Genomic DNA, 16979 nt, shown 5'->3' on the forward strand with positions numbered 1-16979 from the left:
ATCTGCCGCTGGTCCGAGCACAAATAAAACATGAATGTCTGCCGATGGCCAGTTACTCTCAAAACAGCAGAAAACCGACTTCAGGGAAAAAATCTAAAGAATCAAAGGCTCTAACATCTGTGTAAAATAATCACACAACACTGAATTAAACTAAACAAAGAAAAAAATGAAATGGCAAGAAAACAGAACACACAAGGAATTTCTGTCTTGAGGATTCAACACCATCTGCTCTAGTTTAGTGTCTTCAGCTTGTACAGTGCCGAATATGTTAAAATTGTGATTGTTCTAAAGCAATAAACGTTAAAGATGTAGACTGAGATAGCACTAAAGTTTATTGAACAATGTACTCTAGATGATCACATTGACAAGTGTTTTCAGTGCAATAAGTCTGTTGTGATCTCTTACCTAAAATAAATATACAAAAATGTTTCTTATAATTACACCAGTTGTGGAAGACGATCTGCTTTAATCCTCATTTGATAGGACACATAAACTATAACAATTACCTTATACTGTTGGACATGTTTAAAATAAAATGAAAGCAATCCAAAGGGGTTTTCTGCTTTTAAACAAATAAATGCAAAATCAATTAGTAAACTTTATTCAGCTAAATCTTTCTCCTCCAGTCAGTGTCATGTCGTCTTGTCTCTTTATGGCTACTTTCTTCTGTTTCCGCCGCCGTTGGCTAGAATCATCACCAAACGCATGAAGATGTTGAGGGTGTCCATGTAAATGCCCATACACCTGGAAGAGCAGGAGCACAGCGGCGTTAGCAGACGCAGCACATATACTGCGTGTCGTTTAAATGATAGAAAGACTCAATTAAAAGAAACACATATTACAAAAGCACAAGTGACCGTTAGCTTGCCCACAGAGAACACTTACGCATTAATGGGGTCATATTTCTGAACTCCGTAAAGAGGGTGTGTCTCGGCACGCTTGATGACTTTCTGTGTGTCATACAGCAGAAACAAGCTGAACAGGACCAGACCTCCATAAACCGCCACAGAGTACAGGCCGGCCCCGAAAGCCGAGGTGGGGGGCAGAAACATGGATCCTTTAGAGCGGAGAGGACAGAACACACTCCTGTAAAGTCTGTGAGATTAAACAGAAACACAATCTGCATCGGACTGTAAATGCTTCTCACCCAGAGACGAGGCGAACACCACGCCGAAGCCCACGGCCAGCGGGCCGCCCATGCTCAGGAACTTCTCACTCGGGGCACACATGGCCACCGTCGACAGACCACCCACAATGCCTGCTGTGTACCAGGCTGCTCGAACCATCAGTGGGCCGCCCAGCAGAGTTAACGGAGCAATGACGGCACCCATCACACCTGCACACAGGGAACACCAGAGCTCTGCTTGTCTGTCCACACAGGACTCATAACTTCATGTGAGAGCTGTATCTGTCTTTGGAAATGTTCTGCAGTGCTCAACCAAAGGAAAACATGCCCAGCAGAACCAGAAACACAGCCTGCAGTGCCCTCTAGAGGTCAGTTAAAGCAGCACTTTACCTGCGTGTAGAGCCCAGGCCAGGTGTTTCGGCATCGGACTGTGTTCATACGAGATCGATCTCACCAGCATCCCGGCGCCGATCATAGCAGCAAAGGTAGCACCGATAGCCTGTGGTTGATTGGGTTATCACAGCATTAAATATCAATGTGAATATTAAACTGTAAGCTCAATCATAACTATAATCACTATGTAGATGCCTAACATGATGTTCTACCACTAAGATTTGTTATGAAGAGTGTATTTAAAGGGTGATAAATAAAAAGCTCTATGATCGTGTGTGTACCAGCCAGGATCCCCTCATCATGAGTCCCATGAGCGCCGGTGTCCTGCTGACCGCGACGGCCGAGAGCCCCGTCAGACCCACGCTGCCCGCAAAATACAGGTATGTGGAGTGAATCCTGTCCTTCACATACTGCGGCCAGATCCTGCAAACACACAGCTTCAGTCTGAGGAGCTCGTACAGAATATCTGCAATGTAAGCGTGTATATATGTTGACTATCAGACACATTAAATCCAGCTCAGCTGAGCTGATCGTAACGGATCTCATGAACACTAGCGCCGCTCCCTATACACAGTGTATGCTGTCTACATAGGGCACCAACTCCCGGGGGGGGCACTGTCCCAGTTGCTCAAAAAATATATTAAAGGTCCCGTTCTTCGTGATCTCATGTTTTAAACTATAGTTAGTGTGTAATGTTGTTGTTGTTGTTGTTGTTGTTAGAGTATAAATAATATCTGTAAAATTCTAAAGCTCAAAGCCAAGCGAGATATTTTATTTAACAGAATTCTTTTACATCGAACGACCCGTTTGGACTACACCCCTCTAGTTCCTGCAGGAATGACGTCACTGAAACAGATTTTTGACTAACCTCCGCCCACATGAATACACAAACAGGGGGCGTGGCCTTGTTGCCCTCCGATGGAGAAGAGGAAGAGCTGCGTTTGTGTTTGTCGTCGAAACGCTGTTATTTTCATCTCGGAGTCCAATCATCTTTGTTTGGGCTTCCCAGGGACGCTGTACTTGGAGATTAATGGTTACAATTTATGTTTAACTCGGTTCCCGAAAATTGTAAAAGATGAACTTATTACACAAAGGGCAACACTGTTTAGCTTTGTTAACTAGATGCTAGGGCTGTGCAAAAAAACGAATGCGCTGTTCATGCGCATCTTGTCAGTAAAAACGCTCCTGTGATTATAAGCACATGCTCCTGCACACTGGCTTCCCAAAACTCTCAAAACACGTTTCCAGGAGGGCAGCGTGCGCTCAGCTGCTGTCGAATCACAGCACAGGAACCGCTGGCCCAATCAGAACTCGTTTCGTATTTCTGAAGGAGGGAATTTATAGAACAAGGAAGTCATCAGCCCGTTTTTATCATAGACAGTAAAAGAAATGGACACAGCGACCCCATTGGAACTCAATTGAGACAAATGAAGCCCAGTTTTAGCGTTTTTTAGCACTTCCGTTTCTGACGCGCAGACTCAAACGAAGCTTGACGATGTCAGCAACCTGTCTGACAGATGTAAATCTTCTAAGTGGCTGTGCGTGCAAACTGCCATCGTTAATCTTGCAGAGACGGCGAGCTTGAGCGGGGAGTTCTTTGTCGTGAGTGAGCAGGAGTAAGTATTCTGATTAATTATTTTGTATAGTATTTTAAAATGTAACGCCAGTACGCCATATTAAGTTAATTGCCTGCGAGCTTCTCCTCCTGTCTTTACGGTAATGCGACAGAGAGTCGAGTGGTTATGACGCAATCGTTAGCCTATTTTTTACAAAAACTGTTTATACGGGGCCATAATGTAACATAGAAGGTAATGGAGCCCTTTATACATTGTCGTGTATCTTTAGAGATAAATAATGGACAAACAGAGTCTTTAAACGCCTCAGATGTAAAGTTATTCGCTGTCAAAGTGACGCCAAAATGAATAGGAGTCAATGGGAAAGGTAACGCAAGTGAAGTTCTGCTAAAAGATGGCAGCCCCCACCCGACTTCAACTTCCGGTCGAGTTCCTTGCCCCTTGGTTTTTATCAGTGAAAACAGCGGTATACAGAGAGGTGAATTGTGTGAAAAATTTTTTTTTTTTTACACGTGAAACATGAACACGTTATATTTCACACTGTGAAGACAATTAAAGCTTCAAAAAAAACAAAAACGTGATCTTTAATATTAACATATACATATAATATTAAAATCTAAAAATGTATTTTCTGATGAACGCAGTTTGCAGTAAACACACGTGACGCGTCAATCCCACATCGGCTCTCGCTCTCAACTCCTTTGCGGCTGAATACAATTTATCAACATAATTAATGTATAACTAAGTTATATCTGGGAAAAAACATCAGCTATGTGCGGTGCAGAGAAAAGAAAAATTTAAAAGTCCAAGATGAAGCCTGTGCATCACTTTCAGTAGGCTACGTTCATATTCCCGTGAATATGTTTGGACTGTGTACGTTGGTAACGTGTTTTAATGTCTGTAATAATTTCTCCACCAACAATGCATTTGAATTAATATTCTACTTTTCATGACTTAAAATGTATTATATAAAAACAGTGATGCAATAATGATTGGTTAATTAATAAAATCATATGGTTTTATGGAATAACACTGTTAAAATATAATGTAATACAAAATAAACAATTTTCATTATTACAAATGCTTGCAAAGGGCAACAGTGGCATGTTATTGACTAAACATTTAATTCAAATATCCACTTAATTTTTTCCACCCTTTTTTTTAAAGGAATGCTACAGATTCTTTAATGTCTTCAACAAAAACGTGGACATCACAACCCTTACCAAAATTAACCATGGTTTCATTCTAGTTAACATTTTATTTTGTGTGACTTCTGAATGCTCGACTATAAAATCAATCAGACAACTGTATTAATAAAATCATAGGCATAGGTAATAGGGCTGGGATAAACGATTATTTTTTAAACTATTAATCTAGCGATTATTTTTTCGATGCATCGATTAATCTAACAATTAACTTTTTAGACCGATTTCGATTATCTCCCCATTAATTGACTACTAACAATTTATACATGTTGATAAAAAACACAAATTCCTTAACATTGCAATATATGTTTCTTGCTCTTAAAATTAGAAAATAAAAGACTGCATTACTTTGCACTTGTATAGAGATAGCATTCAATAAAACCTTGAAGCCTTGAAAACACATAGCTTACTGAAACAAGCTTCCTGAACACATAGGGCCTAGCTTACTGAAAAAAAGTGCTTCTTTCAGATGAAAATAACAACAATTTGATGTCTAGCATCAATAAAAAAGGTCACCCAAAATACTTGTTTAGAGCAATTGAAAGAATACAGTAACCAATGTAAGCTTGAGGACTTTACGCTAATACAGAGAGTGCTTTTCCAAAAAAAAAAAAATTAACAGTGGGAGCCAGCAGCCTGTCATGGAGAGAAAAAAAAATCTCTGAATGCTCCACGTGAAACTTTGGCGTTCCGCCCTTTTTCTAACATGTCTAATGATTTTGGTTAATATGCACGAGAGAGAGAGAGAGAGAGAGAGAGAGAGAGAGAGAAAGCGAGAGCTCGTGTAGTTTGAAGACTGTGAGTGCGCGCGCAGCCGGGGCTTTCTCTCGTACGTGCTCTGTCAGACGCAGCGATCAAATAAGGCTTTGACAGCCGCCAAAAAAAAAAAGATCAATGCAGAAAAACCCCTGGATTGGTTATATAACGTTGGACAGAATGGTGATACGGCCATCGCGTATATTCAGCGCACATAAGGTAAACATTTTTTAGAGAAATAAAAACAGGTCGACGAATCAATGCGCATATTTTGCTTGCGTCGACGTCATCGATGACCTCGACGCGTTGTCCCAGCCCTAATAGATAATTGTACAGAGCTACAATTGTAATCTATAATAATACAATTTAATTTCAATTTATTTATTTACTTTATTAAAATTCTATTTTGAGCACTTATAGTAGGTTTTAGTTTTTTTGTGTTTGATGGAGGAGAATGGAGCACAACAATACTATTCTGCTTAGGACACCCATCTGGCCAGCAATGACATGATTATAAAACTGTTAACATGAGAAGTATCAACTTTCCTCTGCAGAGATCGAACTGAACTGCTTCGTAGTGAATCAGAGACTATAGGATTACACCAGTCATCACCAAGATCAGAGAAGAGCCGCTGGTTCACAGACAGGATCATTTTAATAATCAGGTGAATCTGATGTAGAGTGTTTGAATGTAAAGGTGATTCTTACACTGCTTTCTCGATGGCTCCCATCTCATTGGACATCCCTAAGCCGTAATAACACAGAGCTCCGAGTCCGACGGCTGCGCCTCCAGCGAGGACGATCCGGCCCATGCTGTCGACTGCAGAGAAGACAATCACAAACACAGAGGCGCCCAGGGACAGAAATATAAATATCCTTTACATATTTAGAGTTTGAAGCTTTAGAGGTTTAGAGACATCTCAGCTGATCCGATCACAAGCAGCAGATCCAGCTGAGAACAGCGTCTAAAGCATTTAGCACAAGATTACTTTTATCTTAGTCCAGTGTTAAGACTTAAGCCTGGCTCACACTACAGGATTTTTAGCCCGATTTCATGTTCCCGAGAATCTGAGCAAACATCTTGTTGAGCTCCTCGATCTGTCCCGATGTTCGGCGCAGATGATCTGGTAATGTGAGGCGTTCACCGATCGAATCTTGCACCTCTCGATCTGCTCGCACACAAATCAGGGCAGCCCTGATTAATTTAAAAAATGTTTAATATTTAGGAATTAAATCACGATGGTGATGGATATATGATCACGTCAGTACTTTCACAGCCAATACCCAAAACCACACAACAGCTGATGTGCGGCTCTGTTGGATAGGAGAGACATAGGAAACTGTTTCTTGACATTTTGTAGTAACACTACTGTCTGTATAATGTGTTGAAAAAGCATCACAACCGTAAGGAGAAAGAGAAGTGCTGGAGTGAAATGCCCCGGGTAAGTGCAGAAAGCTACTAGCATGCTAGCTAACATATGTAAACATTAATATCAGTGACGATCTGCTGTGAGATCACGTGAGGCTCCCTCTGGGAAGATCATCTTAATAATATCTTGTAGTGTGTGCATGTTAAAAGGGGGGGTGAAATGCTATTTCATGCATACTGAGTTTTTTACACTGTTAAAGAGTTGGATTCCCATGCTAAACATGGACAAAGTTTCAAAAATTAAGTTGTACGTTTGAAGGAGTATTTCTGTTCCAAAAATCGTTCTAATCCAATGAGCATGAGCTGACATGATTTTATTTTGCTGGTAAATGCTGTAGAGTATTTTAGCACAGCATTTCTAACCAGCATGCAGAACCTGTCTATCTCAAACAAGCCTAACAACTCTTGATTAGACACATGGTTTCACCGAGACACACACGAACAGCACTAAAAACGTCATAATTTTACATGCATAAATGTCCAGAAAACTGTCTTTATAAAAGGACATGTTAATAGAATTCACTTTTAATTGCCGTGTCTGTAGTAGGCTGAAACGCTTGATCTTTGACCGTCTTGCTCCGGCGAAATCCCAGTCTTGTCTTGGTGGAATAACCCTGATCAAAAACAACATGAAACACAACACAACACATGATCAGAACACAGCGCTCCAGTGAGGCTCTTATCTGTCTGACAGCAGCACAAGAGAGGTTTGTTACCTGCTGTGGTCTGATCTGAGCTGGACCGGACTTCATCAGGGCTGACCGCAGGCCCAGCACAGGGACTGACCGAAGGCATGACAGGCGTGTGACCAGCATCTCTGACCAGTACTGAGTCCAGGCAGGAAGACATGAAAAACAGACAGAAACTAGAGCTAATTATCATTCCTTAAGAACAGAAAAACAAAGATATTTTCACATTCGCGTGAAGCAGAGTGAATATAGCTGCTAAACAGGACAAGAGGGCGATTTTATGCAACAAACGTTACAAACTCAAGAACGAGCAGAGGATCTTCACTGCTATCAGTGTTTGCCTAAATATGAGTCCAGCGAATAATCATGTAGAATGACATTTACATTTTTCGTTTTGTAAAACATTATATTAAGTAAAACTCACCAGTTGGTTTGTTATCTAATTTCACCTTTCAGATGCGTCTTCACCAATGACGCAACAAACCGTAAACAAGTTCCTGAACGTTCCTGAGCGTGACGTCACAGTCCGGCGACAGCCACGCAATGCACTATGGGTCTTGAAGTTTGGACTTCTTCTGCTTTGACAAACGGTCTACATTTTGTTAATTTTTTTAGAGTTAGCTTTTAAATTAATTTATGTACGTTTGTTTATACTATTTTTTAATTATTAATCGCATACTAGAAAAATTATACTTAATAAACAAGTAAACTAATGGTATGATACTGTTAAGACTGAACAATATTAGATTTAAAAATGATGTATGAATACCGAATATTGTTGCAACTTTTTGTTTTTGTTTTGATCGTTCCCAATAAACAAAGAAAAAAGCCATATCATTCCAACATAATATTAATTTTTAAAATGAATATTCCATTAAACTATAATACTGAAACCTTTTCGAGCAAGTAGCCACACTTTCTCCCACAATGTAAATGGTATTCGATTATTCCGATAAATTAATAAACACCCCAAAAAATGATTAAGGGAAGTCTATTATTATTATTATTATTATTTATAGAAAGAAAATGCATATTTTACCGAGCTGTCATACACTTTTGCACTGTGTTGGTGCTCCTGTAGTAAAATATGTTGTTGTTGTTTTTTCTTTTGGTTGTAATATTGAAATATGTAGAATGTTGAACAGGCGCGGGGGCGCGCACGTCGCGGTGACGCAGCGGCGGTGTTTGTGTCTCTCGGAGTCAGACTCGCTCCGCTGATGAGGCGCATCTGTCTCTCAGCGCGTTGCTTTTAAAGAAAACGTATTTCGATCCACAAATACACTACATCAGTGAGTTTATTTTGCATTCCCAATCCATTTTAGATGTTTGTGTAGGTATATGCTTGATTTAATAGTCTTAATTGGTTACAGAGCGGGACGTGAATGATTATTAAATGATGGATTCGATTTTTTTAAATACTGAATTTTGCACACCGTGATCTGCATTTTAGTGGGGTTTTTTTTCCATCAAGTGAACGAGGAAACTAATGAACGCGGAAATATAATGGTACAGTATCATTATGCTTTATTTTATTCCGTTGTCATATCAGAATGATTATGAATGACTTTCGATGTGTTTCTTGTTGGCTGATATAATAGTTGAATGACGTCATTCAAGTAAGTGATGTATGTAATATTTCGTAAGTGAGTCAATGTATCGCGTGTCGGTGATTGCGACTGATGCTGTAACACATTTGTAGATTTATTACTGCATCACTATCAATCCACTGTATGAATATAATCATAGCGCTGTGTGATTTGTCGAGGGCTCCTTTCTGCTGAAATGCTGTGCGTGTTTCTCGCAGGTCTTTAGTTGATTCTGATCAGATGAAGTGCTGTTAACTGAAGGGTTCGCTGTGTCAGTCTCTCTAGTATGTGTGTGAGGAATGTGTCACGAGTGTGAGATGAAGAACAGCTTTCAGGTCTTTTACATGATGATAATCTATGATCATTTACTTTTGACCAGCAATCTAAATATGACTGTGAATAATGCAGGAACATGGTGAAGATCTCCTGTTTTGTTAAGGTTTGTATTCTGGTTATTACATGCACGTAGATGATTACTGCCAATAAACAAGAATAGAAACAGAAGCATTTTAGGTGATTTTTTGGTGCTGTGTCCAGTTAGTTCAGGGTTTGTTTAGAAGACTAGAGATGAAAGAGTCACAGAGACAGCGTGGGAAAATGAGTGTTCACTCGCATAAATACATGAAATGATTTGATCAGAGTTTTGGTGGTGATGTAAAGGTTTTTTGAGTCTAATTTGTGGCTCAGGTTAACAGTGCAAGACAGAACTTGCCTCCTAACCACCGTCTGCTGGCCGGACAGCTTCTCTCTCTGCCTCGTTCAGTACTGTGTAATTATCCCACACACGGTCACAAACATCCCTGCTGTAGAGGAATGGTTATAGTGTCCTGAAGGTGAGAGTCTTTGAATGTTTGCACATCTATACCCCGGCTCATAAATCCCAATGACATACTAATTATACATCATTTAAATACTACTTTACTCATACTGTTGACACATACTACTGTACTGTATGTGATGCTGTACTTTCATGTTGTTCCAATGTCAGTTTTTTGTTTTGTTTTTTCCACAAAGACTTTAAACTGCTTCTTCATTAGAGCAATTTACTATCTGGGACACTGAATTCAGCGGGCTTGATCTCTGCTCAGAGCTCTTGAAACTGGAATCTTACTGAAACACATTTATTTCTTTAAATAACAGACTACAGAGGATTTACTCCGTCTGAACCTATAAGTGTTGAGTCAATGTGTCTGGGATGATGCTGTAATATCTGCTGCCAAACATGTTTTTATCACCAGTATAATAGCAAATTTATGCCATCTATGCACAGACACATAAAATGTAAAGATTTGTTAGACAATCTAGACAATTCATACCTCAACTGTGTGCATAAAAGAAAGAGATAAAACTGTAGAGGTGTAATCAGTCGATTTCACATTTAGCTGTACTGTGGCTTTAAGGCAATATCTCCGTCACAGTTGCTGTTTAGTGTATGAATGGTTTTTTGTTGTTGTTCTGTGTCTGTTTGCAGTTTCAGAAATTTCTTTGAAAAATCACAGCAAATGTTGCTTATCAAAGTTTTTTTTTTTTTTACTGTAAAGGTATTTTTCAAATCATGATGAGGTGGAATCAGTTTAAACACCTCAACCATTTCTGAAAACCATTCAGATTTCTGTAAGTCTGACTTACTGAAGGTACGATAAAGTCTCATTTGTTAACATTAACATGAACTAACTGTGAGCATTATCATTTTTACTGGAATTATTAACCTTAGTTAATGTTAGTTAAACAAATACTTCATCCCAAAATGAAAATGTTGTCATTAATCACTTACCCCCATGTCGTTCCAAACCCATAAAAGCTTTGTTCAACAATCTAAGATATTTTGCAACCCTCTACATTGCGAGTAAATCACTCGTATATGTGAATAAATTTTACTCTGGTGACTAAATGATGTCTATTGTTAGCCATTGGCTAATAAATTCTTACATTTTACTCGCCAGTGTGTGTATGTTTAAGGCTATTATAAGATTAGCACATTATCACTCACTGAACGTAGAGCGATCTGTACTTTTTCACTCATACTAATGGATGCACAGTGCACCTGTATTTGACGCTCCGTAAACTCTGTGTGAAGGACGCTCTGAAGCCGTCGCTTTGCTGATAGTGCTGTTTCTCACACATGCAGAGAGAGAGAGCGAGGGTCTTACCACACTAAATCGATGCACTAAATGCAAGCTATATTCTCTATTGGATTTTCCCAACAAAATAATGGAGCAGAAGATATGCTGGTTACTCCTGTAGTGGGCGGAGCTAATGCGAGAATGACAATTTCATTGGCTGGCGCTCATCTATTACCATCCCTGTTTTGATTTCAGCAAATCAATTTAACCGAGCGCAGACAACGTGATTAATATTCATGAACCCAGCAGGTCATCAATCCATAGTGCATTGTATATTGTTAGTATGGTAGTAGAATTAGTAGTAGTATTATCTTTAATAATAATTAATATGATCTATTACTTTTTTTTTTTTTACAGAAACCCTTAATGACAAACAATATCTTAAGCATCACCACCAGTCTTAAGTTTAGTTAAAATGACAAATATGCATTCATACTTGTACATGGTTACCAAGTTTTAGTTCTAATCACTAAAGTTATATCATTAAATAGCACTTAATACCATAATATAATGCTTGGCTGACTGATTAAGAAGCTAAGATTTAAGAAGCTGTGCCATTTTACAAAGATAAGCTGATTGGAATCATATATGTAAGGAATAATTGACGACGGGCTGTTGAATTATTAGAAAAATAATGCACCCCGAGGTGGTGATGCGGTCACGAAGCGAATTTGACTATTTCTTTCGCATCTCATCCAATGCCTTTTTCGCTACTACCAAAACGTTGTTAACCTGGCAATGGAGGCTTGAGCCATTGATAGCATTCTAATGCAGTTATTAATGAAGTTATTAGAGAGTGAGAGCGACAGACACACACACACACAGAGAGAGAGCTTATGTGAATTAGTCTAACGTACCTCTGTGCGTCTCTAAACACTCTTCTGCTGCAGCGACTGTAAACGTTGCTGTTATTACACCGCTAGTGAGAAACGTCATCTGTAGTCTTTAAGTTGCTACACTATATACAGTGGATATGGAAAGTATTCAGACCATCTTACATTTTTCACTCTTTGTTATGTTGCAGCCATTTGCTAAAACTATTTGAGTTCATTTCTTTCCTCAGTAACGTACACACAGCATCCCATATTGACAGAAAAACACAGAATTGTTTTAATGTTTCTGATTGGACTTGATTAGGAAAGCCACACACCTGTCTATATATGAGCTTACAGCTCACAGTGCATGTCAGAGCAAATGAGAATCATGAGGTCAAAGGAACTGTCTGAAGATCTCAGAGACAGTATTGTGGCAAGGGCACAGTGTCCTCCATGATCCTTAGATGGAAGACCAGAACCCTTCCTAGAGCTGGCCGTCCAGCCAAACTGAGCTATCAGGGGATAAGAGCCTTGATGAGAGAGGTAAAGAAGAACCCAAAGATCACTGTGGCTGAGCTCCAGAGAAGCAGTCAGGAGGTGGGAGAAAATTGTAGAAAGTCACCCATCACTGCAGCCCTCCACCAGTCGGGGCTTTGTAACAGAGTGACCCGACGGAAACCTCTCCGTGCAAGACACATGAAAGCCCACATGGAGTTTGCTGAAAAACACCTGAAGGACTCTGGTCTGATGAGGCCAAGATAGAACTTTTTGGCCTGAATTCTAAGCGGTATGTGTGGAGAACACCAGGCGCTGCTCATTACCTGTCCAATACAGTCCCAACAGTGAAGCGTGGTGGTGGCAGCATCATACTGTGGGGGGGTTTTCAGCTGCAGGGTCAGGACGACTGGTTGCAATCGAGGGAAAGATGAATGCGGCCAAGTGCAGGGATATCCTGGACGAAAACCTTCTCCAGAGTGCTCAGGACCTCAGACTGGGGCGAAGGTTCACCTGCCAACAAGACAATGACCCTAAGCACACAGCTAAAATAACGTGGCTTCACAACAACTCCGTGACTGTTCTTGAATGGCCCAGCCAGAGCCATGACTTAAACCCTATCGAGCATCTCTGGAGAGACCTGAAAATGGCTGTCCACCTACGTTTACCATCTAACCTGACAGAACTGGAGAGGATCTGCAAGGAGGAATGGCAGAGGATCCCCAAATCCATGTGTGAAAAACTTGTTGCACCTTTCCCAAAAAGACTCATGGCTGTATTAGATCAAAAGGGTGCTTCTGCTAAATACTGAGCAAAGGGTCTGAATACTTAGGACCATGTGATATTTCAGTTTTTCTTTTTTAATAAACGTGTAAAAATGTTGTGTTTTCTGTCAATATGGTGCTCTGTGTACATTAATTACAAACAAAAATTAACTGAAATAATTTTAGCAAATTGCTGCAATATAACAAAGTGAAAAATTTTAGGGGGTCTGATTCAACTGTACCATTATGAAGCGACCATTTTGGAGAATATCTACTGAACGCAAACGGTGTACACTTTTCTGTGTCAGCCGTGACACAAGAATATGCTGTTTTCGCTCCGATCAAAGTGTAAATGCATACAGAAAACTTATCCTTGTATGAGGCTTTTGAACTGAGCGCTCTCCAAAACACACACACACACACACACACACACACATTATTAAAATAAGCAATAATTGTTCTTCTTTTATATACGGAGGTACAACCATGTGCATACTAAAAAAATGACACAGTCGAGCACAAACACAATCAAACAGGTTCACCTTGTTGTAAAGTGTTACCCAGATTTCTGTTGTTTGTATTATTATTATTATTATTATTATATATTATTATTTATATTATTGAGTGTCTTTATATTTTAGTGTTTATAGCTATTAATATATAGCTTTTAATTTAGACCCCACTCAGCATCCTCTACTGTGACGTCAGTATTGCATGATTCACAGTGTGTGATAATTAGTTGTGTTTACTCACTATTATAATTACTACTTCTTTGTCTTCTGCTTCCAGAGCAAAGTTCAGTAAGTCTTTATCCAGTATGTTGTGCTGTGAATATTTATTAAACTATGCAGAGTTCATAACTGTATAAAAACAGTGTAGAAACAGCATAGAAATGCAGCTGAATTGACTCCATATGAACGGCCTGCACATCGCTCATAAAACTACACTTACAAACACATCCAAGTCCACTTTTCTTTCATGTGATTTGTCTTTTTCTACCTCATCAAGAGACTTATTCTGATTATTTATGAAAGCCAAACCTGCTGTTATATGTCAGACTGTAAAGCATAACTCATATATAACATTTGACAATGCTATTAATAATATAAAACACATTTAAACAAATGCTACAAACTATGCTCCTGTATATTCTTGCAATCATACGAGACCTAAGAATAATTATCTACAGTAACTACTGACAGACTATCCGTGACTGCAATGAGACTGATTGAATTAATGATTACACACATGCTATAAAAAGGAAATACTTTTAAATCAGATTTATTTGTGGGTATGAAGTGGAGAATAAATCTAGATTAGTGTGGTTTTACAGGGTTTGTCATGACTCATGTGTCGTGTGTGTGTTTTATTTCAGAGTCCAACCAGAGGAAAAATATGAAGGAATGATCTGAGAGTGAATTACCCACTGAACACAATCACGCACAAGAATGCGCATTAAATATACCATTTCTATCATCTTTATTGTGGCTCTGGTCATCATAGAAAAGGAAAACAACATTATTTCAAAGTAGGTAGTTTTCTTACTCTCCTCGTCTGTTTGTTCCTCTGTATGTGTGACACCTTTGTGTTTGATTTGGTGATGCAGTGGAGGATTACATTTATCTGAATACCAGTCAGAAAACATTCAAATCAAAGCTTGTCAGTTGAGTTATTAATTTTGCTGTGTACACATTTTTGTTCTTAGAGTAATTGCTTATTTGAGAAGAGTATAGACATTAAAGGAATAGTTCCATTGAAAATTAAATCATTATTTATTCTTCTTGTACCAAACTCTTATAACTTTTTTGGAAAGAACACAATTTTGGAGACAATCTGACTCATTGAATGGACAAAAAATGGTTAGTGTGTTTTGCAGATGAAAGGAAGTCATACACATTTGGAAGGACATGAGGGAGAATAAAGAATGACAGAATGATAATTTTTGGGTGAAATGTCCCTTTAGCACTAAAAGCTTTATCCACTTTCTTTTTCCTTTTTAGGGTGTCTGATAAACTGAGCCCCAGACTGACCCCGCTGCTGATGCTCAGTGCTTCTCTCCTGTCTGCTGCACAGCACAATGTCTCGACGGACAGCTCGGCCCATCAACACCTGAGTAGTCTGCAGAACTCGACTCAGAGCATCCAGCTGAGCGCGGCGTCCGCAGCCGGAGGACGTAAACACATCCTTCTTCTGGCCACGACTCGCACCGGCTCCTCGTTCGTGGGAGAGTTTTTTAACCAGCAGGGCTCCAGCATGTTTTACCTGTTCGAGCCGCTGTGGCACGTGGAGCGCATGCTGACGGTCGAAAGCGGTGGCACCAACGCCTCGGTCGCGGGGCCGGCGTATCGAGACGTGCTGCGACAGCTGCTCCTGTGTGACTTCTCACTGCTGGAGAGCTTCATCGAGCCACCACCGCAGGATCATGTTACCCCTGCGCTCTTCCGGCGCGAGTCCAGCCGCTCACTGTGCGAGGATCCTGTCTGCACGCCACTGGTCAGGAAGGTGTTTGAGCGATACCACTGCCGTGAGCGCCGCTGTGGGCCGCTCAACCTGACGCTGGCCGCTCAGTCCTGTGCACACAAGCAGCATCGTGCCATCAAGTCCGTCCGTGTGCGGCAGCTGGAGACACTCCGGCCACTGGCAGAGGACCCCAGGCTCGACATGACCTTCATTCAGCTGGTCAGAGACCCTCGCGCCGTCCTTGCCTCACGCATGGTGGCCTTCTCCAGCAAGTATGACGTTTGGAAGCGGTGGGCCATGGATGGAGACCTTCCGGTGGACGAGGATGAAGTAAGGAAGCTCAAAGGAAACTGTGACAACATCCGCATGTCTGCTGAGATCGGACTGAAGCAGCCACCGTGGCTTCGTGGGCGCTACATGCTAGTGCGCTACGAAGACATTGCGCGATTCCCCATGCGCAAAGCTGCAGAGATGTATGACTTCATAGGCATTCCCTTCACTGCAAAGGTGGAGGAGTGGATCCTAAAAAATACCCAAGCATCTAAGGAGGTCAGTGGAGTTTATTCCACCCAAAAGAACTCCTTGGAGCAGGTGGAGAAATGGAGGTTTAGCATTCCCTTCAAACTTGTGCAGCTGGTGCAAAAAGTGTGCGGCCCCACCATGACTCTATTTGGTTACAAGTTTGCAGAGAACATAGACATGCTGACTGATAAATCAGTAAGTTTGATTGAGGAGAGAACATTTTTATGATTCTACACATATATTTCATGAGGAAGAATGATGAGATTCATGAAGTAATATGTGACATGATTTAAACAAGCTGCAATATGAACTCCTTGCATCACTTGTAAACCAGTATTGTAAACAAAATATTATTTCCTTATTTGATAAATGGCCAGTGAGCTCATTTGATGAATAGTCCTAGCAGGCATTTGAATTCTTCTCTACTGTATATACTGTACCGTATATATGTTTGTTTGAGGAGAAATGAGCTGGTGCTGTGTGTTCATATATTCTTACTGCAGCCGGATTGCAGAACTCTATGAACCATGTCAATGGAGGACTCATACAGAAAAAAATCATTTTCATAGATTAATATATTGTCTTATTTGACAAGGGCTCTTTGTTATAAACAAAAGTGACAAAGAATAATTTTATAATTATGTTCATATTACTTTAGGTCAGTTTGTTACGAAAAACCCATGGTGTCTTGTAAAACAGGCTTTAAATTTACCCCATAGGTATTAATAAAGTTTTACTAACCCTTGCCTGAAATTCATTTTGTTTTCTGTGTTCTAAAGATTGAATCAAATAAAGTGGTTCTTTAGTTGAATGATAGCTTACTTTGAGAGATAGCTAAGGTCTAAACATAATAAATACATGTAAGCTGAAGAAGATGTGACTGACGGCCGTTCTGTAGGAGCAGATTTCACATGGGCCTGTGAAAAGAGCATGAAATGAACAAAGAACTCTTTCAGAGCTGTTGCTAAAGAATCCACGAGTCCAAATATGCAGGATGTGTTTTCTGAGTTTTCAAGTCTCATCTAAATCTGCAAGCTCTAAT

At 40.0% G+C, this 16979-nt stretch overlaps 2 protein-coding genes across 6 annotated transcripts; one reads left to right on the forward strand and one right to left on the reverse strand.

Moving 5' to 3' along the window:
• Nucleotides 1–309: 309 nt before the first annotated feature.
• LOC113111424 (growth hormone-inducible transmembrane protein) lies at nucleotides 310–7742 on the reverse strand. Of its 2 annotated transcripts, none has more exons than XM_026276097.1 (9): nucleotides 7597–7742; nucleotides 7200–7310; nucleotides 7007–7097; nucleotides 5763–5874; nucleotides 1801–1942; nucleotides 1517–1625; nucleotides 1148–1336; nucleotides 886–1057; nucleotides 310–744 (listed from the first exon to the last, which is right to left on the reverse strand). In XM_026276097.1, the coding sequence occupies exons 2-9, from the start codon at nucleotides 7296–7298 to the stop codon at nucleotides 657–659; spliced, it is 1002 nt and encodes a 333-aa protein (XP_026131882.1). In that variant the 5' UTR covers nucleotides 7299–7310; nucleotides 7597–7742; the 3' UTR covers nucleotides 310–656. The 2 variants fall into 2 exon arrangements, with proteins under 2 accessions (XP_026131882.1, XP_026131883.1); XM_026276098.1 differs by having other exon boundaries at nucleotides 7200–7321; nucleotides 7597–7696.
• A 392-nt stretch (nucleotides 7743–8134) lies between these two features.
• Nucleotides 8135–16682, forward strand: chst3b (carbohydrate (chondroitin 6) sulfotransferase 3b). Of its 4 annotated transcripts, none has more exons than XM_026276101.1 (4): nucleotides 8135–8678; nucleotides 9446–9591; nucleotides 14331–14483; nucleotides 14956–16682. In XM_026276101.1, the coding sequence occupies exons 3-4, from the start codon at nucleotides 14404–14406 to the stop codon at nucleotides 16163–16165; spliced, it is 1290 nt and encodes a 429-aa protein (XP_026131886.1). In that variant the 5' UTR covers nucleotides 8135–8678; nucleotides 9446–9591; nucleotides 14331–14403; the 3' UTR covers nucleotides 16166–16682. The 4 variants fall into 4 exon arrangements, with proteins under 4 accessions (XP_026131886.1, XP_026131885.1, XP_026131888.1 ...); XM_026276102.1 differs by lacking the exon at nucleotides 8135–8678 and adding an exon at nucleotides 8685–9197; XM_026276100.1 differs by lacking the exon at nucleotides 9446–9591.
• The last annotated feature ends 297 nt before the right edge of the window (nucleotides 16683–16979 follow it).

Source organism: Carassius auratus, chromosome 12 (genome assembly GCF_003368295.1).
Source record: "Carassius auratus strain Wakin chromosome 12, ASM336829v1, whole genome shotgun sequence".
NCBI classification, from domain to species: Eukaryota; Metazoa; Chordata; class Actinopteri; order Cypriniformes; family Cyprinidae; genus Carassius; species Carassius auratus.